This window comes from Frieseomelitta varia, unplaced genomic scaffold, assembly GCF_011392965.1.
Source record: "Frieseomelitta varia isolate USP_RPSP 00005682 unplaced genomic scaffold, Fvar_1.2 scaffold_894, whole genome shotgun sequence".
Taxonomy (NCBI): domain Eukaryota; kingdom Metazoa; phylum Arthropoda; class Insecta; order Hymenoptera; family Apidae; genus Frieseomelitta; species Frieseomelitta varia.
Genome location: NW_025110694.1, coordinates 31,603 through 57,252, shown reverse-complemented (window position 1 = coordinate 57,252; position 25,650 = coordinate 31,603). Strand labels below are relative to the sequence as shown.

General features: G+C 34.9%; 1 protein-coding gene and 1 long non-coding RNA gene across 9 annotated transcripts in view; both read left to right on the top strand.

The window, feature by feature from the left end:
• The window catches only part of LOC122537215 (longitudinals lacking protein, isoforms H/M/V-like), a 13,980-nt gene extending 6,462 nt beyond the window's left edge, over positions 1-7,518 (top strand). The window contains exons 5-6 of one of the 2 annotated variants that reach the window (XM_043670236.1): positions 2,544-3,094; positions 3,451-7,518. In XM_043670236.1, coding sequence (XP_043526171.1) covers positions 2,544-3,094; positions 3,451-3,708 — 809 coding nt within the window. In that variant the 3' untranslated portion in view covers positions 3,709-7,518. Of the gene's footprint in view, positions 1-2,540; positions 3,095-3,450 lie in introns of both variants that reach the window. The other variant, XM_043670235.1, reaches the window with a different exon arrangement.
• A 4,109-nt stretch (positions 7,519-11,627) lies between these two features.
• On the top strand, positions 11,628-24,248 carry LOC122537222. Of its 7 annotated transcripts, none has more exons than XR_006308579.1 (6): positions 11,628-12,088; positions 12,955-13,216; positions 19,492-19,899; positions 21,837-21,966; positions 22,813-22,990; positions 23,159-24,248. It is a non-coding gene; the product is annotated as an uncharacterized LOC122537222 (long non-coding RNA). The 7 variants fall into 7 exon arrangements; XR_006308578.1 differs by having other exon boundaries at positions 21,837-22,732; XR_006308577.1 differs by having other exon boundaries at positions 21,837-22,990.
• Positions 24,249-25,650: the final 1,402 nt, after the last annotated feature.

Below are 25,650 nucleotides of genomic sequence, written 5' to 3'. Positions count from 1 at the left end.
TTTTTTTGTTTAGTATAGTATTATTATAGTAATTTTCCAAAACGAAAGCAATCTTAAGTTTCTTTATAAGATTACTGGTACAATGATTTTCCTAATTTTACGTGTAAATGACAAACGAGAGTGATCGATAAGTGTTCCATTGAAGCGCGAAATTCATATATTATATGTATATATATTAATATATATATATAAATAATAATAATATATATTAATATATATAATATATATATAAATATATATTATACGTATATAATGAAGAATAATATCTTTTTATTTAGCATTTAAATAGAGAATTTTAACGATGTAAATACCTTAATTTCTTTTCGATTCGCGCGAACGAATATTAAATCTCTCAATTTTGTCTAAGTGGAGACTCCAGTTTTCATATTATTCGTATTTTAAAATGTATCACGGTTTGCAATTCTCTATTCCTTAATTAAAATTAATCAATGAATAGTTGAATTTTAAAATGTATATAGCAATTGAAATTTCTACTCGAAAATTTTATATCATCGACACGATATGAGATTTCGATGAAATTCCGTCTTTCTTTTTTTTTTTTTTTTAAATTAGCAAATAATTAATGACTTGAAATAATCGAACAATTATTTTCGTGAAACTCGAGCGTGTTTCGCTGTTTTCTCTCTCTTTTTCGTTTCGAACGCCTGTACAAAGAAAATAGATGAATATAGAATGTTAAAATGTTGATTGTAATGTACACTATCCTAAACATTGATACTCCGTAAAAAAAAAATAAATAAATAAGAGATTTAAAACAAACAAAAAAAAAAAAATTAGTTTGAAGTCCGAGTATCGAGTTTTATATGCAGAGAGTCGAGTTTTGATGTGTCAGTGTTATTGTATAACGTCTTTAATAAATCACGTGAAGGAAGAACGAATTAAAAATTGTTTCTGGCCAGAGTTGCGACTTTATTCATGTAAGATATCCGTCTTTTTAGATCTCCGTTTATGTAGTAATTTTTGTACATAGAAAGAAACATTTCTTCACGTACGATCACCCAACTCTTTCTGCAGAAAATATCTGTGCCTGCATATTAATATGAAATTTTGTCGTTTGCATACACGAAGAGCACGTTTTAGCAACTTTCACCTAATTGTAAGTGTTTAGTAGTTCCTGTGCTATGGTTTATCCAAAAATTGTTCATTGTTTCCGATCACTTCCTTGAGATCTCCCACTTCTCTCACGATATTTTACATTCACTCTTTGTTGATAAGTGCAATTTATTGTTTTTTTTCTTTTTTTTATATTTGCAGCAAAATAAAATTATGTTATAAAGTTTGACAGAATATTTTATACATCTAGATATTGTACTCCCAGTTAAATTTGTTTTTATATATATATATATATTTTATGATACGATATTAAACTGTTTACAAAATATATTTGAAATGTAAAATACGGAGTGTTTTAGACTTATTTTTAATTTCCATACATTTTTCTTAGTATTTAATTTTTATAAGAGATAAAGTGATAGAATAGTATTTACGATGAGAGATCGGTGGGCTTCTCAATGGACCAACTATCTTTGTTTCTGGCTACTTTGTTTAATATTATATTTAATATACGATATAGATATAGAAATGGAAAGATAGTCCAATTAAAATACTCTATATTAATATAGTAATAAAAAATATTTATATAATATTTTTGTATTGTTGTATCATACAAAAGTCTAAACGTTATATTGCTTCTTTTTATTTATATATAATGGAACATTTCTATTCTTAATTCTTTATAATTATAATGGACAAACTATAGCATTAATTACAAATTAAATAAATTGCGACGATTACTTCATTAACATTAGAACAACCGTAATTTTTACCAAAGATCAGCAAATGTTATCAAGAATTTATAAAGTGTGGTTTTCTGAACAATCGATCATTGACATGAATCTGTAGAAAGTAAGAAGAAAGGTACTAAATATGTAAATAAATGAATATAAACTAATACTTTTAGTATTAAAACTTAATTTTTTGGTAGTCAAGCGGTGAAAATCATATGAAAGTCATTACGGTTGTTGTAGTGTTAATAAATTATTCTTCTCTTCAATGCTTCTGTGATATATTCAATCCTTAAGTGGACTTTCAATCCTGCTTTAACAATTGGAGTTTATGTCTAATTTGTAACGAATTGGTAAATAGGAATGAATTTTCCTTTACAGCATTGAAAATATAACGAGATAACAGAAGATTATATAAATCTTCAATGACGTCAATGTATAATACGATTTGAGGATTCGCAGCGAGAACGGAACAGCCTCGCTTTTTATACGTTTCAATTTCATTAAAAATGTTTACTTGACGTAGGAAACGATTAGCTCCATCTAAAAGTTTATCAATACGAATATTAATCGACCATAAATTTATTCAAAAGTGGAGCTAATCCCTTCGTTATTCTCGTCAATTAAAAAATTAATGCACGAAACCCCGATGTCCACTTAACGATTGAATGTAAAGAGTCTTCGAGTCTTTCATTCGCAATCCTCATTTTTAACGTCGTTTTCTTTTCGTTCCAGCAGTTTGCAAGGCAGGGCCGAAAAGGTGTCGCCTGTTGCGGCAGCCGCGAGTGAAGAAGGAGTCGAATCATTTGTCGCCAGACAGCGAGTCATCGTCGCCTCACATTGTCTCGTCCTCCATTTACATGACGGCGCCGACGTTGAATCTGCCGCAGACGTCGTCGAAGAGCTGGGACGAAACGAGAATCTCGCCGCCGCAGCAATCGATCCTGGTGAACCAGCCGAGCCTGTTGACGGTGACCACCTCGACGAACCTGTTGACCGTACCTCAGCCATCCTATTTGATGAAGCAACACTCCCACCCGCTCTTGTCTAGTCAGCAACAGTCCGGCAGTGGCAATTACTGGATATACAGGCAACACTCGAACCCGGAGTTCCCAAGTCGGACCTCCAGCCCGTCGATCGTCGTGGAACCGGCGCCGGTCGTCAAAACGGAGGAGGAGATGACGGACGAACCAAGTACCGCTACCACTACTACAGAGACTACCACTGGCTCCACGTCGGGATTGAGGGTGAAGACTACGGAACTCAGACGGAGTTCCTCGTCTCCGCAAGTATGGAACACTCGTTGATCAAATGTGGACGATTCTACAACCTTATGAAATTTAAAGCATGTGTAATAAATTATATTTGTTGACCCTTGATGGATTAACTTAGTGATTGGCTTGGTGAAAAGAAAGATTATAACAATTTTTTGAGAGAAATGTTTTATTTATATTGTTTCTATTTATTTATATATATATATCATCTATTTGTTTGTTTTTATTTATATTGTTTACGTTTTGTTTATATTGTTTCAGTATTTATTACACCATTGGCATTTAGCATTTATGTATTTTCTGTTATATTGTTATTTCATATTATTGGGACAACTGATTGACAAAGGAACGTGTATATATATTTATTGCAGGCGACGAGCAGGGAATCGCGGGAGAATTTAGGTGACCTGCGACTCGGTCACTGTCCAGTATTGCGTCCAGGGCCAGCTCTAAGCTGCAAACACTGCTGGAACACGATAGACGCCCACGGAAGGACGCTCCGAAGAAAGACGAAGTATCATTGTCCCGAGTGTCAGGCCAATCTGTGCATTGTCCCTTGTTTTCAAGACTACCACGAGCAACGACGGGAGTTGAAGCTGAAACCTTTACCGAAAACCAGCTCAGTCTAACGCGTTTCACGTCGATATATATATATATATATATATATATATTGGCTTTTACGAATCGCGCACGTCAATTTTAAGTACGTGTCTTTTAATCACAAGGATCATAAAGGATGAATTCTTTGACTTGTGATTCGCTTAATTAAGCTTCGTCTTTTCGTCGAGGTTCTACTATGTCACGATGTAAGTTGATGAGCTTTGTTTTGAAGCACTTTGTGGACCTTGATGATGGAGATGTCACTGTAAGGTCAGTTATTGAGGATTTAAAGGGACCTGGAGCGAGAAGTCATTCTTAGTAGATTTCTGGATTTTGTCCACTGTTTTATGCGTCGTCGTTTGCCTTCGTCAGATGATATTTTGAGGATAAAGAACAATTGAAAACGAAAGTTCCTAAGGATATTATTAGAACGACAAAGAGGAAGAGAGAGTTGTAAATTAATTAGATGAGAGGGATTTGTGATCAGAAGTTCTGATAATCATTTGTGCTATTAGGTACTAAAAAAAAAAAAGAAAAAAACCTAGAATGTTATTTAAAGTTTGTCGATTTAGTTTCAATTTGTTTTGAATGAGAAAGATAAATTTAACTTTAGTTGTAACGAAAATTGAATTTATGCTTTTTGTTATTGGTCTCTCACAATGAGCATCTTTAAAGTTTTATGTGTGATTTTGGACTGAATGTGCATTAGTAGTTTCGCTGTTAATGTAGAGAAATTTTTATTTCTAGAGATAGGCATTTGAAGGAATAATTTCCATTTTTTTTTTTAATTTTTATTAATTTTTTGATTGAAGAAACTATTTTTCCTAAACAATTGGACACACAGACAGATACAACGGAAGTTTTCATTAGGGAGAAAGAATTTTTGTGACTTGCTGCATATTAAGAACAGAGAAAAGGCAGATTCTATCCGAGTGATAGAAATAGTACTTATTCTACATGCACTTAATTAAACCCAATTAACATGAATCAAAATGAGGCTTGACCAAATCAACAGCTGAGGAACCCATCGAGTCCAATCAATTTCAACTTGAACATATTCGAATTCAACATTTTTAAGAATGGGACTAAAACTGAAGTTTAACTCGTTGAATATTAAGCCAAACAGCCTGAACTTTAATCTGGAGAGTGTCCACAAACACGAGGTCTGGAGGTCTGTCAACTTCAATCTACGTGATTTATTTAGTTCAACATTGGCCCAAATTATTTGAGATTTGTCTAATTAATTAAAGTCTAACTTTCTTATCTAGCAAATCAGAATTTATCATTTTGTGATCAAAGTATATTTTTATGAATGATTTTCTTTTCCAATGATATATCTAAAGATTTATCAATCTCAACTCAAATGATTCAAATCAAAGTTAACCGAAATTATTTAAGATTCACCCCAGTTATTTCAAGTCTAACTAGCTACAAAGTTCATGACCATTCGAAAAGAATTTAGTTATTACCACCTAATGATATACGGAGCTTTCTTAATTAAAAGCTGTATTGATCGTCTCACAAAACACGCGTCTAAGAATTTCCTAAGAGAGTAAATAGAGTTGTTTTTGAAGGGAATGTGAGGCGTGAAACAGCAGGTGACCCGCCTTTGACAACGTCGAGCGTCGCAAATGATTAACACGAAGGGACGATGATCTTTACGTCCGAGAATTGAAACGAAGCCATGGTATAATCTGTCTAGAGGAATATCCTACTCTTTCTCCAAGAATATCCAGGTATTTGCCTATCCTTTTCCTTCTGCCTTTCCATTCTACGTCGTACTTTTTTATTCCACCAAAAAATTACTCCCTCCTGTGTCTTGTGAAAACAAGATAAATTATAAATTATACCTTAAACTATAATTGTAAATTCTATCGTGTATGTAATATTAATCTACGATAGGACGCGAGTTGTTTGGTATCTAATTGTACATTAATTGTCGATATTTCGCCAGCTTGAAAGAAATGCGAGGCTGCTCTCTTACAGGCTGTTTCATATAAATAGGACGAATTGTATAATTTTTAAACAGTCAGAGATGATAAATTGCAATTTATCTGACGTTCTAATTGTTTGAAACACTCTGTGGTTTTGCTGTAGTCTGTCTAACAACATGATCAATTGATTGCTCGATGTCATTTTTATCATATCTTTTAACTGAACGTTAATTAATTAATTTTAAAACACACGTACAAAAATATAAATACGGTGGCGTGTCAGTCAGATAAATCTGTTTAAAAATTATTTATTTAAATAATTATTTCGATAGAGTTCAAAATTAAGCATTAGAAATTAAAAATAGCTTTTGTCCTCTTTCTCAAAAAAAAATTTTTTTTTTATAATAAGTGACAAATAAATACAAATTTTTAATGGAGCTAAACGACGTTGGCATTTAGAAATTATACAGGCAGGCTACGGCTCGTTTCTATAAAACTAATTAATTTATTCATGCTCTTGTAAATAACTCGATGGTTTAACTGTACATACATCTGTCGACTTCCGGTTCTACGGGAACTTTGTATACATTGATACTCGCGAAACAGTCGGATCTGATCTGATTTTGATATTAAAGAAATTCTGTGTACTGACTAGCTGTATCGCAGATCTCGAACGAACCTCCGTTTTCACGCGTATTTTCTGCATTTATTCAAGAACAATGAACAGGATATTAACAGAAGACGAGGACAGAAAATGCAACGGTAGCACTTTATGTTCCTCGAGATAAAAAAATGAAAGGGAAAAAAGGAAAAGTAACAAAGAGAGTATATAGTTTTCTATGAACGAAGAAGAGATGGAAGTGTCGTAACTTTGATTCTTTGAACCTTTGCTAAAAGTGAAATATTTTCCAGCTGTTTGCAAACGTTTTGTTACATAGAGACATATATGTATATACTTGCATATATTTGTTACAAAAATGAAAGACATGACTCGTTTCGTCCTGCAAGAAACATGTTTGAAACAAGAATGTATACGTGCGTATGCGTATTTAATTATGAAAAACGAATGTCTTCGATTCGACGTGTGATAACCGGGAAGAAGGTGATTCTACGTGAAAATATGATCCTTCGTGTCCGAAAATCTGTCAGGTGCATATAAATCAGGGTATTTCTAAATTAGACTTCGCGAAATTACGTATGACTATACATATATGCGCAAGTAATCGATAGAAGATTCTACTTGCGAGAATAAATGAAAAATGTAGTAATAAAATTTTTTGTAAGATACTTCATTCACTGTTGTATTTTGGTATGCGCGTACCAAGACAAGTTTCAACGAAATTTTAAGTATAATAAACTTTATTCTACATTTTTCGTTTATTCTTGCACATAGATTATTCATTCCGCCGTTCCATCAAGTCTAATAAATATAACTGAAACAGAACTCGAGATGAAAAACATTACTGTTTCTTTCTGGTTTATTTTTCCACGTAGAATCGCCCCGTTTTCGATGCTACCACGAAAATTGAGATACTCTGTATACCAGCAGAAATATATTGAAGAAATATTTGTCTCTTCTGTTTACGGAAGAATTTTCTTTTTTTCTTCATTGGACATCTCTGTCTATTGTCGAGATAGAACAAAAGAGCTTGGTACAACAGAAAATGTATTTTTCACTGTATTTAAGGATGCGTTTACGATATTCTACATTCTACAGTCACAAAGATGTCTCGCGCACTGTACAAGAATAAGATATATAAGACGTCAAAGGATGTAGCATACGTGCAATATATTTTTTCTCAGCATCACGAGTATATTATGCGCAGTTGTATCGATTAAGTATATTTTATGTAAAATCTAGCGACGTAAGTTCGTAAGTTAAAATAAAAAGAATGTGATCCAACACGTGTGTGATCTTGTACTTACAGTTATCGTTGAGACGTATCGTATTGTTTCTTTCTTCTGTTTATTATATAGATATAATATAGTGACAATTTTTGGATACGATTAAGTTTCAGTATTTTTTATTTTTCACTTAGGTGCTGATTAGAAGAAGAGTGGATGAAATGATGCGTGAATTAAATTAAAACAGACGGATGATGCCAAGTTTCGAGAATTTTCAATATAAGTACGATTGATTAACGTAAATTCTTCAAAATTCTCAAATGCTTTATCATTCTGGCGCTCCTTTGAATCGAAGATGCAATTTTAAACCACCAATTGTTCAAAAGTCTTCGAGTCTTTGCAAAAGTTCTGAACTTTTCTCCAAGATTGAAAAAAAAAAAAAATAGAATTCATTTATCGATTTTATTCGTGCATGCATATATCAAGCATCCAGGAATCTAGAGGCTTCAATTTTCGATTCAAGATAAACCAAGGCCGCAAATCTAGAATCACGTGCCATCCACGAATCACACGCTACGTGAATTTCAATCTTGCAAAGGCAAGAGTTTCTCTTTCCTTATACGACGAAGTCGTATCGCTGATACATCAATAATCTCGCGAAGCGACAGTTTTTTCGCAGACCTGGTCCGCAGGGTCAGCCTTTCGTTTCTTCCCTCGCAAGCTGACGCCAGTGCAGAGACTCCCTAAAGCGTAACGCGACGGAAAAGAGAGGACCGTCATCTTGGATCCCCCAAAAGCCACGGTGATATTGTACGTGCAGCCGCTACCACCCCGGTCGACAGCTGGCTCCCTCGTCTCGTATCCTACAGCCAAGGATATCACGCAGCACGTTTCGATCCCGCTTCGCACGAAAAGTCACGGATTAATCGTTTTGCACCCTCGTCTCGCGCCGACCTTGTAACAAGCCGAACATTCGGGGCGAGCCTGATCTCGTTAGGGTGACGTTTAAATCACATTATGCAGACTGATCGGTTTACCAATCGGTGGAACGAAGATATCATCGGATCAAGATGCTGTTTGTCTAGTACGTTTAGATTTGTCGTTAATTTTTGGAATGTTTTGGCAGGAACGGACGATTCTTCATGTTGATTGGTTTATACTGTCGACGAGGAATAGATACGGTTACATTAAGATATTTATCTCGTGTTTGGATATTGGTATTGTTGATCTGTTGGTTTATGAATGGAGTTGGATAGATTCAGTGATGTGACACAAGAAATTACATATGATTACTTGTATTACTTTTATTCACTTGTCATTGTGTTAATATCCTTTTATAACTATTCTCATTTAAAAAAGATGTATCATAGATTCATATCTCTTGTTCAATTCAATTCATCCAACTCATTCTTTCAGCATATAATAGATTATTTCTACGTGCACATATTGCATTTACTTGCTGAAAAATAATGTTTATTTTTTTTTTTTTTCAGATGTTCTGTATTTGATGTCGTGAACACAGAATTGCCAAACTGATCAATGATTATATTTAGAAATTATACAGATTTATCATCATGTATTTTGAGATTTTTTTTAAATATAATATATAGATAAGAGAGATCGGAAAAGATATCAACACGTGGCTCCATTTTTCAATAAATCGTTTTTTTATCAAGTTTTATATCCTATTTTCATAGTATCTCGAGTTACACAAAGGTACCATTATTACTGTTATTCAACTGCGGATGTTTATGCATTTTTACATTTTTGTAGATACAATTAAAGGAGGAGCAAAATTTTATATTTTTACAAATACAATTCAGGAACTAAATATTTTATAACAGGATATTATACATATAGTATTTTGTAAATTTTTGCACTCTTTCTAAAGATACATAAAAATCCGCATTTTATTTAGCTATGATATAAATACAATGATACGCAAACACTTCTCCTACTTATTTCCTCATACAAATTGTTTATTAATTTCAGCATTACTATTAAAAACTCATTATCAAAAAGATCATGAAAGTCTTCCACCTTACAGAGGCATCTAGATCAAGGCACGACATCAATCAAACACAACACAAGTCTACAAACAAATTCACTCAACAGATCTTGATTCTACCCCTCTCAATGATTATCAATGATTGACAATTTGCGATTATCTCGAAAAACTTTGAAAAGAAATCGTTCGTCCGATAATGCTGGATTATTCAACAACAGACTTGCTGACAGAAAACAGTTGGAATGGAAGAGACTCGAGTTTGAGAACCGTCGTGGAGTGCTTTGAACGCGCATGTCAAATTTAAGGGGGTGGAATAGGAAGAGCAGCGAGGGCGGAGTCGCGAAAACGAGTCTCATGGCTACGCGGTCCCTCTTTCGTCGAACGATAACCTTTAACCTTATCCCGGTCGGTTGTTAAGTTCGGCTGAACTTTCTGATGCGACTCAAAGTTCATTCGACTTGAAGGTTTCGCGTACGCGTGCCCAAGGATTAACCCATTAAGGATCAATGTTGCGTTAACGCGACCTTTCATTTGCAATCATTTCTCCCGGTCAATTTACATTATTATACTTTGTTGCTTTTCTTTTAAATCGGGCTGTAAGGAGAATTTTTAGGACTTGGTTAATATATTTGATTTTGGATGTGTATCAAGTATAACGTATAATATTAACGAGGATTTGATTAATATTTTTTACTTTGGATGCTTGTTTAGTGTAACTTAAAGAGAAAAATAGAGAAGTCTGTCTAAACATTTTAAACATCAGGGTTCTAAGAGGAAATTCTGAGGAGAGAATTTTGGTAAATGGAAAAAGACAGAGTATATGAAACTTTATAAAATTTTTCGACTATTAGAATATTATGATCTAATAAATAAAATAATAGCTGATATTACATTTGAAAGATATTAAAAGTATTAAAATCAAGAAATATTATCGTCTCCTCAAAAATACTTATTAATTTGCCAAAATTAACATCTTGCAAAGTATCTTTCTTTTACTGCTTTAACAACGATCACTTCTCAGCATTAACAAACTATTTTTCAACACTCGTCTTTATTATACTTTCGTAAAATTGATTCCTGTTCGTGCCAACCAAATCTTAAAAATTGATTTTCATCTTTCGATCGAATATTAAAAAAAAAAAAAACAAGTAACTCCGCGATAACAAATGATGAAGAAAGTCGATAAAACGATCGTCTATTGACAGTATCTACGAGTCAATAAATCAACTGCTTTGGGATATTCCAAAGACAAGAGTGAAAAGTATCGTTGTGGACACAGCTGACGGAGCTTCACCGATTACCCTCGCTAGATTTGACATGCTATTAGCCACGAAGTTCTCATGTTTGCTTAACTATCGATTAACCGGCGCCGTTCCTCTGAAGCCAGTAAACTAATCACAGGTGTTTCGGTTTGTTCTTTCCTTCGTACAGGTCCACCTTTCTGTAATCCCGACTGATCTCTGATTAATCGGTCTTTTTAATTCAAATCAACTGTATTTTTCTCATATATTGCCGTAGGATCTCCTTTAATGACACCTTAGTTTGTCCCTGTTTTTATTTTTCCTTTCGCAAAGAGTCCCGCTGTTTAAAAGTTCAATCAAAGTATTCTCTTCCTGTAAAATTAAAGTATTGTGTCTAAAGTATTATATTTCAAGTATCGTAATACGATTTTCCATTTTACATGTCAAATTAAAATTAATTCCAGATTTTTCCAACTCTCGTTCTACTTTCAGTAGAATTCCTTCATTTCGAATTTAAATTTCACGCATTGGCGCGAATTCATCGATAGATCGATCCAATCAATCTCGCATTTCTTAACACTCGTGTTTTACCTTCGTAATAATTTTATCTTCAATTCTTTTTTTATCTTCAGATTTTAAGAAATTGATTCCACGATTTCCAATTTCTCCAATCTTTTTCATTCTACCCTTGTAATAATTTCGTTTTAAATTTCTTCAAAACTTTAAGAATTGGCGCGGACTCGTATCGATAGATCGACACATCCGATCAACCTCAAATTTCTCAACTCTCGTTTTACCTAATAATTCTATTTTCAATTCTCTTTTTTCTTTTTTTTTCTCAAATTTTACACGTTAAGAAAGATTAATTTTACGATTTCTCCCTCTGCAATAATTCCGTTTTCAATTTTTGTCAGATTTCACGAGCCGGCGCGGATTCATCGAGAGATCGATACATCCGACCTCAATGGCGGCTGAGAAGAGTGGCCGCATTAGATCACGAGCGAGCGGATATTGCTCAACGATTTGAGAAACGCAAATAGAAGTAACAGAGGGATTAAAACAGTTTGTGGTCAAACACAGAGGCTTGTCTGTGAATAGTGGAAACGATGGATCGTTGGTTGCTGTCTAGAGGATCCACGGGAGCCGGCACTCGTCTTTCTATGGGATCGACCAGGCGTCATAATAGTCCCCATAATAGTGTGTGTGTATTCAAAGAACGATCTCGCCACCTTGTATTACGCGGCACTAGACCGTGATCCAGTGACGATTCGCCAATTGAGAATTCGTTTTCAACGTTTTTCTCATTCTCACCAGTCGGTGGATCGACTTTTTTTTCATAATCGATCATATCATTGGAATTTAGCAGGGTTAAAAGATTGAGGTTAGAACAACAAAATTTGTCATAAAATCTGTAATTCGGTGCTGGATATGGATACTTTTGACATTATAAATATCGTCATTGTGAATTTCGTGAAATTTCAATTATTCTCACTTAGAAGATTGAGCCAATATATTTTCGTGAATATAATTTAAAAAATAAAATCTAATTATAACATGTAAGTAATTTATATTTATATAAAATTTGTCATAAAATCCTTAATTCGGTACTGAATATGCATACTTTTGACATTATAAATATCGTCATTGTGAATTTCGTGAAATTTCAATTATTCTCACTTAGAAGATTGAGCCAGTATATTTTCGTGAATATAATTTAAAAAATAAAATCTAATTATAACATGTAAGTAATTTATATAAAATTATAATTATATTTATATAAAATTTGTTATAAAATACGGTGCTGGATATGCATACCTTTGACATTATAAATATTGTCATTGTGAATTTCGTAAAATTTCAATATTCTCACTTAGAAGCCAATATAGTAATTATAATATGTAAGTAATTTATATTACCTGTTATGGTAATTTATGTATGCACTATTACTAATGCGCTATTACTATGCTCTATTGCGCTGTGTAAAACTTTTATAAATGCATAAGAATCTGCAATTTACCCATCACTATATGCTATAAATTTCTGCTTTTTAATTTCTTCTTTTATTCAAGCACTCAAGCATTTATACTTTGCGTAATAACGCGACGTAAGTTTCATTGCTCGATGTAGATCAATTTTAGTAATATATTTGTTAATAATAAATCAAAGTACTTACATGATACTTATCACTGTAAAAATCCCCATCACAGTTAGTATCGTCACGCTAACATCTAACCGTTTATTTTTCAGATGAATCTCGCAATCCAACGCCACCAATGTTATCAACCACAAAAGAAGAAAAGTAACAAGAAAGGAAGATATTCTCTTTGCCAGATGAATCAGATGCACGCTATTTGATGAATTTTCGTCGCGCTATTCGGCTAAGAATTTCGGCGTTACCTTTACGATTACTCTAGTCTCCCCATGAATAAGGCAGAGAGAGAGAGAGAGAGAGAGAGAAAAGCGTCGGTGGTCTCAATCTGCTCAGAAATTTCGCCCGGGCCCGATGTCTGTAAGTGTCCTTACGATCTTTGCTTTACCCAATATCTTCTTGGCTCGGCGTTCACCGGGTCCTTCCACTGCGACGTTTAGCTTTCCTGGTGGGGGTACTTTTATTAAAACTCCCGTCAATAGTGCGGCGAGGAGGAGCAGGGAGGCTCCTACTACAGGACGAGGCTTGCGCTTTATACAATGCTACAGCACCAGGCTAGAGCCGGAGCATAGACAGAGCTGCCGGGAAACGTAGCGTGCTTTTCCGCCATTTCTATGGGAACTCGGTGGAATACCTGTCTCCCCGGGGGATGTTTTTGTTGGGGACGGAAGAGGTACGAATGGAGGTATTTCAGAGACAGGGGAACGTTTCCAGATGTATGGAGATCGATCGGCGCCACCGGTGGAAAAGAACCGTGCTTTAGAATCTTGTGCTTTCGATGACTTTTGTCTTTTACTTCATTTTCTTTTTTTTTTTTTTGTTTGCGTTGGGAAAAGTTAAAGGATCTAACTCCTTGTACAAGAGAACTAATACTGTTAGGAGAATTACAAAACGTATATAATACTCCATATTGTTTTATCTAAATTTTGCTCCTAAAGAAAGAGCAAAAATATTGAAAGAAATGACGAAACTGTAAAGAAATATATATAACATAAATTAGAAGCAAGGAGCTTATAACATACAATTTACTTTTTTTTTATAACATACGAATTTTAACGTACAATTGGCTGATAAATTGTTTTAGTTCTTTAAGAAATTAGAAAGCAAACGCGTCCAAGTTCCCCTGTAAATTCAAAATAATAGCTTTTGTGCGTATCGCCTGCGAGTCTCCCCGATTTTTAATTAAATCTTACAGAACACTCGAAGGGATAAAAGAAGCTTTTCCCTACGACATAGCATTCTATATAACTAAGATATGTCTCGCAGCTTACTCGTCGCGTTTAGCGCTCCGCAAATAACGCGTTTCTCCCAAAATTAAAAAGGGAATTTCTCCACCATGTCCCGTTCCAAAAACAAGCTTCGAAATTAAATGTTTCTTCCAGTTGCATTAAGAACAGAATAATCTGTCCGCGTGATCTCAAGTTATTTGTACAGCTCGCTCTATGTCTTTGCGATTTTATTACAGTCAGAATTTTTCATGTTTTCCGGGACTTTTATCAAACAACGACTCTTATTTTAATCGAACGACATATTAAAAAACTGCGTCAATTACATCGGCATTCACGCGTGTATCAATGTGTATCATGCGTGCACGACGAAATCGTAATAGAGAACATGAAAACAAGCGAAATTCATATTTCGTAGTCATAAAAATAGTCATAAAAATATTCGACATGATATTAAACATGAAATATTAATTGGGGAAGAATGTTTCGAAAAAGCTGGAATCCCGGATGGGAAATCATCGCGAATGGAAGAAAATCGACCTGTTTCCCGGCGGAATTAATCGCCAGATGGGATCGTTTGAAATATCTCTCCTTTCGATTTGATTCATTTCTTGAAAGGATTGCAAATAGATCTGTCCTCCCGTAGGAATTTTTTATTATCTTGATCTCGATATTACTGCGAGCTCGGCTCGGAATATTCATGGTTCGATCGTGGCAGAGCCCTCCGGGGAAAAAAATCTTGAACTGGCGTAGATCTGTTTCTGAAAGAAACGGGGAAAGAAACTGGGAAGGGTGCATTGATTGATTTTTGCAAAGTCTCTATTTCTGAACTCTGTTATGTGAGTTCGATTTACCTGTGAGTTATTAGCTAACTGAATAATAAGTAATGTAAGAAAGTTTCAATTTTTTTAATGATAAAACGAGCAAAATTGAATTTTGTAGACATTCGAGACAAATTTGATTTACGTATGAATTCTCAATTAATTGGACGAGTGATCTCAATTAAATATACGAGTGACAAGTACAAAAAAGTTCAAGGAATAAAATAGTTCAATCTTGTAAGATAAAAATTACGAAATGAGAAAAATTAAGAAGATAAATTGATTGGATTTTGTAGGCATTCTAAAGTAAGTTTTTATGTACTTTTTAACCCTTTCGTATTTAATATGTTCCTATTATTTGCAGAATAAACGAATGATAGTATTTTCTGAGAGATTCTGAAAGACTTTAAGAAAATTTGCAGATATTTCGTGAGTTACTGAAATAAGAAATTTCAGAAAAGATATTATACTTCGCGTATTTTGGAAAAAAGTATGAAGTCTCGTGTGTTTCATTATATTTTCGAATATTCGTATAAAGAACGCGTAATTTTTCTCCTGGCAGAAATATTGGAAATTTTATATTCCTTTAGTGTTTTCACGGAAAACGACTGGGAAAAGCAACACGTGAAATTCTCATAAAGAATTCCAATCTCCTTCAATATTTCGATATTCCTTCGAAATCCTTTCTATTTATATATAAAAAAAAAAAGATATTTAAATTTCTTCCTTTGTTATCAGCCAAGATTTCCGTCATCCAGCCCTAATGTTCGAAGTTCACCAAACTTCAAGCAAGAAAAGAACAGTCGTAGAACAAGTTTCAAGGAGTCGTTGAGTAAAGTGAACATTTCCATCTTCAAGATCAAGACGACGGATCCAGTGACGAAACAAATCTTTCAGCGAGAGATGTTTTCAAAAACGTTTGAATCAGCTTTCGAGAACGAAACGAAGGAGAGACTTTCTCTTTCAAAACGAGACCAAGCGGGATACGATTCTTTTAACCAAGCCGTGACGGTTCAAATTATCGAGAATTTTTCATCGTGTTAGTGGTACAGCTATATTCCCATTGCTTGCCGTTTAATTTCATTGTCCCGTAGCTTAAGGGAGGCAACACACTTCCTTGGAAATCGTAAGAATGCACGCACACGGTCGGTCAAAGGGGGTTGGCGAGGATGGAGGGCGGTTGGAAACGTATACGTGACCAACCACCGTGGACCTCACGCATGCCCCGTTTAATACCACAGCTTGACGGCTTGGTCGGCATGTGCGGGCGACGAGGGGGTAGCTAGGTATATTGGCGCCTGCCGTTAAGCTCATGTTGATCCCTTGTACCAAGCTAGGGTTCCTCCATGCGCAGGGACTCGCGATGTTTGGCCACCGGCGCCATCTTTGATACATCGATCTTCCGCGTCTCTGGATTTAGACGGAAGCCTCAACACAAATCTCGCACTGATGGCATAAAAACTGACTTCGTCTAAGGAACTACTCTTATTATAGAACACAAATTTTTAACCTTTTGCGCTGGAATGACGCACGTCGAGAATTTTTTCTGTTCCAAAATTGTAATATTTTCTTTTTTCAGTTTTAAGTATATTTAACTTAATTTATTATATAATAAATATACTTAAATATAATATTTATATACTAAAATATATATACTAAAAGGTAAATAGTAAATATAGTAAATATATATATATATATATATATATATATATATATATATATATACTAGAAAATAAGTACTCTTAAATATAAATATTATGTAATATTTGAGTATATTTAAGTATGTTTATTATAATTTTAAGTATATTTATTATAACCCAGGCAACACAAATAATAAATTTATTACTTCTCAATAATTTCTATCCAGTGATATCGTACCGACGAATTATTGTATACGGTTTAGCCACTCGTTATGGTCCGCAATCAGTTGCCAGTGCAAGTGGTTAAATCGAAACGCTAATCAGACCGTGGACTTTTATACACCTAGAAATTTTTTTTAAAATCTGAGAGAACTACACTTGTCATTAAAATGAAAATAGTCAAAAGAGTCACAAATGCTCAAAGTTTTCAACTGCATTAGACCCTCAGATTTCTGTACAGTTATCTTGGTGATAATTCTCTTTTGCCTTCAAGAATTCAGAATTTTGCCTTGATTGGCCATTGAAATGTGACAAACTGGTGGCGAATTGATTTTATTAATCCCGAGATCAGTGAGCATATGTCAGTGTTTTCAGAATGATAACGAATAATCGTCACAGTTCTTTTTCATCTCGTGAGAACAGAAAGCTGCCCATACAGCGTTATCGTTCGTGGTACATCACAGAGATATCGATTGGACTGTTAATTAAATCGAACTGTGGTGAACATACTAAATATTCTGACAGTAAAAATAATTGTTTGATCTATTGAATTGAAAAATTTAAGACTTTAAGTAGTATACAAACGTAGTACAACTTGATGATTAATTACCATCATGATATGGTACCATAACGATCGAGAAACTATTGCTCTGTATACTTCTTTATAATAATGAAAACTTTTTACGAATTTGAATTAATTAGTTTATCATTTCTTATGCAAAAAATGTTTGTAAAGAGTATCGTTAGTATATATATAGTAATATATACATACATAGATTATATATATAGTAATATATACAGTAGATTATATATATAGTAATATATACAGTAATTTATCTTCATTACTATTTAGGATTTCTGTGACTAGTAGTCATCAGTGATTGGTTAAATGTTGATTACAGAAAGATATTAGAAACAAATGTACATTAATAATTAGACCTTCGTGCAAATTCATGTTTCCAAAAATATAATTAAAATATAAGAAATAGAATTTGTTTTTAGAACAAATTCTTTATATCACGCAGTAGGTATAGTCGACATAGTCGACATAAATGAGCGACGCGGCGAGCCGACACCGTGTCACTTTTAACCCACAGTTGAATTTTCGCCATACTTGTTTTGCACCTAACTTTTTGGTACAGGATGTTTATATTATTTTTATATAAATAATTATATATTTAATAAATAATTATATATAATAAATAATTATATATAATAAATAATTATATATTTTTATATAATAAATAATTTTTATTTTTATATAATGCTTCAGCCAAAATTTCCAGAGATATCTGTCTTTTGAAATATTTTGCTTCTTCGCTGCGCTCAAGTTCTGGGTCAACGGTGACCCAACGTCGGCTACACGAGGGTTAAAGGAAACATTAAAAATTTCCCGCGAATGCATGGAAATTCGCAGTCTGTTGATAGGAGAAATAAAAATAAAGAAAAAAACGCGCACAGTGAAAGTTCCTCGGAAAACGAGAAGTTCGTCAAGCGTGCGAATGATCCCGGTAATAAAGTCGTCGGTGATTTTCCCTAGGGCGGATCGGAAGGTGCAAAGGTGGCGACCTTCGGCCAGAAGGTCTCTCCTCGGCCGCTAAAAGCCTCGACACGCGTCGCGATCGTTACGTCTTGCCGCACATAAATAATTAATGACCGTTCGCCACCCTTCCTAAACACCGCCACGGTGGGAATAAAATTTCGACCTGGAAGGGAATTTCGCTTGGGCCTTTCCCTCGTAAAAAATTGCTCCCGTCTCTTTCTGTCGCTTCCAGTTTGCGGCGTAGCTTCTTTTTTTTTTTTTTTTTTTTTTTACGTAGAACTTCCACGAAACGAGCGACCATCGCGCGAATCGTTCGCAATTTGTTCTTCCACGTTCGTCTCTCAAGCCTGTTGATCCATCGAGTCCTGGGGTGTGGACAATTTATGTCAATCGGGAAATACCGAAGAGGGACTTTCTTTCAGATCCTCGCAGCAGGCTGGTGGGAATTTTGGAAATTAGGATTTTCTTCTGTCTCTTTCGATTGAATCTTCTCAGATAGTTTGTAAGATTCGCTTGTAAGAACATCAATCGTTGGGAATCATTATAATTTTTGTCATATTCGATGGTTAATAATTGTATTCGTAATTTTAATTTCGATCTGAATCTGTTAGTTCTACTCGATAATTCGTAATTATTATACACAACTATTTAATTTAATCATTATAATTTTTGTCATATTCGATGGTTAATAATTGTATTCGTAATTTTAATTTCGATCTGAATCTGTTAGTTCTACTCGATAATTCGTAATTATTATACACAACTATTTAATTTAATCATTATAATTTTTGTCATATTCGATGGTTAATAATTGTATTCGTAATTTTAATTTCGATCTGAATCTGTTAGTTCTACTCGATAATTCGTAATTATTGTACACAACTATTTAATACTCTTAACAAGCTGTAGTTTCTAGTTTCTAGTTTCTTACTTTCTAGTTTCTTCAACTGGTTTGTAAGTTTATCGTTATTGATTCCAAGATTTTAATACGATTATAATTTCAATATTGATATTGGCCTGTTACCTCACATTAGATGTAATTAGATCATAGATTGAAGATGAAAAAAATGCACAAAATTCGCAAAAATATGCAAAACATGAAAATTACAAGATTCTCCTATTATTTAATATCTATTCTTCTTCCAGTATTTATATTCTTCTCTTTCACCATGTTTTCCATTTTCAGATCAAGACAAGATCTAGCATCGAGTCTGCACTTTCATCGTCATCTGTGAATAAGAGACGACGCGATTTGCCTAGTTTCTACGACAGTCAATTGAAGAAAAAGAAAAAAGAAAGAAGAAAATTCAAAACTCGCACGAGGGGATGAAACTGTTTCCAACCAATCGGTTTACTACGGACGACAGGCTTAATTGAATGAAACGCACGTTTCTACTTGTAGGAAACCGTAGCGTTTAAGCGTGCACGCGGCCGAGGAGGAGTCTCCTATTCGACCATCGTGCCCCCGACGTAGCTACCAGCAAAACCACCCTTCTGGCCGAAGGTGTAGGTCGCGCGAGCCGCAGTCACGTGTGCGTCACGTGCCAGGGATTACTAATTATGCGCCGAGAACGGTCATAATATCCTGAGCCCGGTAGGCACAGTGCATAGATACAGTTAATATCTGGCACGGCAAACACCGCCGCCATTCACCGTACCCGATTTATGAATAAAGTTCCTTGCTCGAACGCCGCCCTCGATATTTGATTTTCACACATGAGCATCATCGCTCCATCCGACGACGTCTTCCCGTCTTTCGTCTCTTTCTTTTTCTCTCCTCGTTCTTTCCTTTCGTTTGAAAGGGGACGGCGGAGAGAAAGAAAGACTCGATAAGCGTGGTAGATAGGCAGAGGAAAGTAACAATAGAATTTAGAGGATTAAAGTATTTGATCCTTGTAAGGAAAGAAATAGGACACACACAGGATTGAGTTCAGAGAATTTTATCATCTTTGTATTAATATATTGTTCGCGCGCGATTTAGACGGAGCGAAGTCTATGGTTGTTAATTGCAATGGACTGTACAATTCTCTCGCGCATTTGAGTTGTTAAGGGTTCCTCCCTAAGGATGTTAATATCGAACTATTGTGTCGGACTAATTTTAACTTGCAAGCCGATGGTAGGTAAAGAAAGTTGTTTGTTTCCTCTTCCATCGGCTTTCGGGAAATTCCTTGGCTCCAAGGCGAGACAATTGCACAGATGTTAGCCGTCTCTTCTTTAAACATTTTGCCTATACTGCGGGAAAGTGAATGAATGCCTTGATTTATGACATAATCGAGGCTTACCTTAGATTTTCTTTGAACAAAAATCGACAGACGGTCAAGGGTTTACTGGCGGCTTAAACCTCAGGTCACTTGAAGAGTCACTTGTAAAGTAGGCTCAGGTCGTAAAATAAATTTTCCATAGCGAACATGCGATCATGTATATAGCGTTCTGACAATCTGATTCTACGTTCTTCATATTAATGTTGTTCCAACCGAGAATGTAATCCAACTGTTTTTCTTTTCTTTTTTTTAGTTCAACGCATTGCGCTGGCAACTGATTGCGGACCATAACGAATGACCGAACCGTATAAAGCAATTCGTCGCTTTCTCTTTCATTTGAACTCGTCTTACATTCAAATATACTCAAAACTGAGAAAATGTTGCAATTTGGGAATCAAAAACTTCTCGACGTGTGTCATTGATGTTCATCAAAGAACATTTTATTTAACACACGTGTGCATAACAAAAATACTTCATCTGCGTTCGAGTACATTTACGTTGAAGAATCTCGTCAACGTGGCTACGTTTCCACGTGTCGATCGTTCCAGAAACTGAGAGAATCGTCGTGCGTTTGCCAGAAGAACGGTTTCCCAGGTTTCGGACTCGTTCGACCCTTGTTTTCGAAGCGCGTCGGCCAGCGAGCAATTTCGGAAACCCGGTCACTTTGCAAATAGTTGCTCTCGTTCGCGAGCCGGCTATGAAGATTTCATAGCGATCGTTCTTCCTATTCAACGATCGCTATCGTGGGGTGGGCCTCGGATCGTATCGTATTGACAGAGGTCACGTGGCGGGGGCTCATCACGTGCGCTCTTACGCCCCTGGGAAACTCCGATCTCCACCAAAGAGATCGCCACGATCAAAAGTCAGATTCCTTGCTTCCATTTCCTTTGATCTCTTTTGGATTGATGTTGCTCGTCGATATAAAAACTCCAAACTAAAAATGGAGTTGCACATCTTGTATGTATGTATGTATGTATGTACCTGTAGAGTGATTTATTTGATGTATAGTCTTATTTATATATTAGTTTTATTTAGTTATATTTATTTGACGTATATAGTTTCGTATTGAACGACATTAATGTGAAGAACACTGTAGGATTTTTTTAATTTTCTGATAAATTTTATGCCGTAATTTCTGATTTTATGAAAACAGGTCGTATAAAATATTATCAGATTTTATAAAATATTAATATCTTCCGATTTTCTGATAAATATCAGAATTGTTAAATACAATGAATTCCAAGGAGAAATTAAATTTGATCTTTTTTAGGTTCTTATTATTGGACCGATGTAACTTGAAGCTAAAAATGGTATTACATGTCGTGGTGATTTATTTGGAAGATACAGGTTCCGTTCAAATTGAAGATTTTAGATCGTCTCGTCGACTTTATTATATCCAAGTATGTATAATTGATCATTTAATCCATAACAATCATCAAAATTGCTCAACAAATTTATATTTATTTATTAATTACTGAAATTGTCGTAAGATTCCACATCGAATGAATTCAATAATTCCAATTACAATTTAAATCAATTTTGATTTTAACTTTTATTAATTCATTCCAAGTATGTGCGTAATGTTCGCCGATGAAACGAGGTGTCGATACCGACGAATAACGATCGTAAACTGACAATGAGTCGCGGGACAGAGGAAACTCCGAACGATCGGCATTTTCAAAGGCTCGAAAACGATCAAACACGGAAGGGGGAGGGGCCCCAACGGCGAATAAATATTGTTCTTTGCCAAAATCACATGAGCACACGGCCGATTCATATCCGGGTGACAACGGCCAGGATGCAAACAGACCAGAAGCTATCCGCTCATAACGTGCGCTGTTATTCCAATTGTTTTTCGTGTTCCGTGGACAATGGTACGTTTTCTTCTTGGTCGTTGCCGACGATCCGCCGGAAAGCGAAAACGTTTCGATGGAAAATTGATTTCCGGTGGCCGGTGGTTCGCACGTGTCGCCCCCTCCGCGTCTGGCCACGATGATTTTACAATTTTTACAATGTCAATACGACAGGAACTGTGTGCTTACCTTTGCACGGCGATTTAATCGTTTTTTTTTTCTTTTTCGACGAAAGGAGTAGAGGATTTTTGTTATTTCTGCGGTTCGCGCGGCAGATTGCGCACAATACACATCGGGCGAAGTAATTTTGAAAGTAATTTTTTTGAATTATCGTTTTTTATAATGATACAATGCAAGATAAATTTAGAGAAATCGAATTATCAATTTATACAGGATGTTCCTGGTTTAAATCGTCAAACTTTGGATATGAATTAGGACTCTAAAACGAACAAATTTCTCCTGTGAAAGTATGCTCGTAAATGCTTTCTTCAACAGATATTTAGGAATAGATATTGGATAGAACATTGAAATGTCTGTGTTCCCAAGATTAATGCTTGTCTCCAAACTGAAGGTAATCATATGTAATAATTACAATTATCTTACAACAGTAATAAATCTGCAACTAATGTTGTCCATGTAGAGTTGTATTAAATCAGGCAAAAAAAAAAAAAGAACTTAAATACATTTGTCTCATTTTGTAATAATTTCCACTTATCTGTCTTTTCATTTGCCTTTGTAGTAAATTTCTGAAATTGTCAAGAGACTTTACGGACACCCCGTACAGTGAGATATTTATCATTCCGACAACAAGTGCAAGTTTCAAGTGGGCGAAATTAGATTGATTTATATACAATGTTCAATAATATCCAAACAATCAGGTATATCACTTGGATCAAGTATAACACTCGATCAAAAATCACATATCTCTACAGATATTCATCTACAAGAACAAGTCGTTACGATTATCAAAGAAACATCAGAGCACGCTCAAACGTAAATGATCTTCCAGACACTTTCACTGACTACCTGATCGAGATCTTCTCTAAAAATGAAAACAGGAAGAATGCACGATGCACATTGAAAATTCTCCACGAGAGCAAGTTCGTGTGTGTTTGAGCGTGGCAGTTTGTCAGTGTAAGGTCGCACGAGGGCCACGCGGCGGCACGTGTCGTCTCTGGTCAAGCGAGCGGAAAATCGTCCTTTGATGCTGCACGCTCGTTGTTAATCGCCATTTGACGCTCACCTTCCTTTCTCCCTTATCTCTCTCGCCCCGGAAGTCGCCTCCGTGCTGAGTATCTCGCGCGCGAAATCGAAAATCTCCTCGCGGGCGGGGAGGATGGGTGTGCAAGGACGGGGGAGAGATTCGAGGAGAGGGTTGAAGAGGACGACAGAGGGTGGTTAGGTTTGTTGAGCGGCCATATCGAGACGAAGGTCGAAACATCGACTCGACGACGGTGTCCCTCGACGATTTTCTGTTTACTTTTTTACGCTGGTCGTTGTGGCGCGGATGGCTGGACAGAGGGGAGATGATGACGGGCGAATTAGCTGTTTGAGGATCCTTGTAGGCGTGAAGCATTTAGCGGACGTCATTTTGAAAACGATAGGCGAACGTGTCCCCCGAGGGGGCTGAATTGAAAAAGACGTTCCAGTCGTTTTTATTTGTCTTAATTGTTGTGTTTTTAACTCTTAACTTTGATGTTCCGGGGCAGATTGTGAATTTTAAGTTGCGCACTTTTTTTTTAACACTGGAACTACCGACGATTGAAACATAAAATTTCCACCAGAGACATAGAAATAAAGGAACTTTGTAATAATACAATGTGTATAAGCTCTCATTTATACATTTTGCAAAAAATTATTTAAATCTTTAAAAATACAGTGTTATTATTGAAAATGCAGTCTATAAAATATCTAACAGAAATTATAAATTGGTCATTTTGACCAGTTTGGTAGTTCTAGTGTTAAAAAATGATATGATATAATTGTAATGATTAAATTTATATTACATACAGCATAAGTGATATTAATATATTGATATAAATGTTATTTTAAATTGTATACATTCTTGATTTGGTCGTATGAATTATTACACAACGTGATTCGTTCACAGTCTTTCCAATTCTGGAGCAACTATAATCGATTACAGCCATTGGCCATTGATTGTTCATTAAATTGCGTTCAGACGCTATAATTTTGTCATAAACTTGTGTATTATAAAATTTAATTCAATCAAAAATGAACAATTTAACATTCATCATCTTCAAAAGATATTCCAAGTATGTTATATCGTGCACTCCATCAGTTTTCACAGTATAGAAGTAGATTTGATATATAAAAGATGTGAATTTGTAATAAAATTAATTAAGGCGATTCTTTTTTTTTTTCTTTCAGTGCAACTCGAAGACTAGTTTCATAGGACTATGTTCTTTCACTGAGACTAACAACATTCATTAAATATTTAAAGAATTCAAAAATTGTGAAGCAATGTGTTGCAGAAAGATACAAGAAAGCTAACTATAACTATATAAAGAAATTAAATTTGAAGACGATGATTAGATATGAGGTGCAGGTTTGTTAGAAATGGTTGAAAATAGTGTTGATTTATGGCTGGAATATTGCATCATCGTCAGATCTGAAGAGATATTGCTAGAAAGAAAGAACGGAGAAAAAGATTCCATAACGAGTAAGATTTGAATGGCAAAGAGACGAGAATATATTCATAGGGAATATGAATATTTAAATAGTGACTTTTTTTTTATTATTCAGCAGACAAAGCTGTCCGTTCTACCCTTAAACTCTGCATGCATTTGTCTGGTTAAATGAAATGAATTCTCTTACGGGTGTGTGTCTTAAATTCTTCACGCTCGAGTGAAGTTCTGCACGTGCATACATTTAAATGTTATTAGATTTTAATCCTCAGTCTTTAGAATCGATTCACATTTTAACATTTAAACGCTTTAACATTCAATCAGAAATATTTTAACAAATGTCTCAAGTTTTGTATGCGTATTCGTGTATATCAAATTTTTAGAACTAATACATGGTTTGTAATTTTAATTTTCAATTTTAGACGATTCGTTCTCGAAACGCTTGAAGATGTTCCAAGAAATTTTCTTCTAAAGATCTTCCGAGCTTCGCGCATTGAAAGTTTAACTTTTAAAAAATTTTGACTTTCTAAACTCTGTATATTTTAAATTCTATACGCGTACAGATGGTGGAAGAATTTTTGAG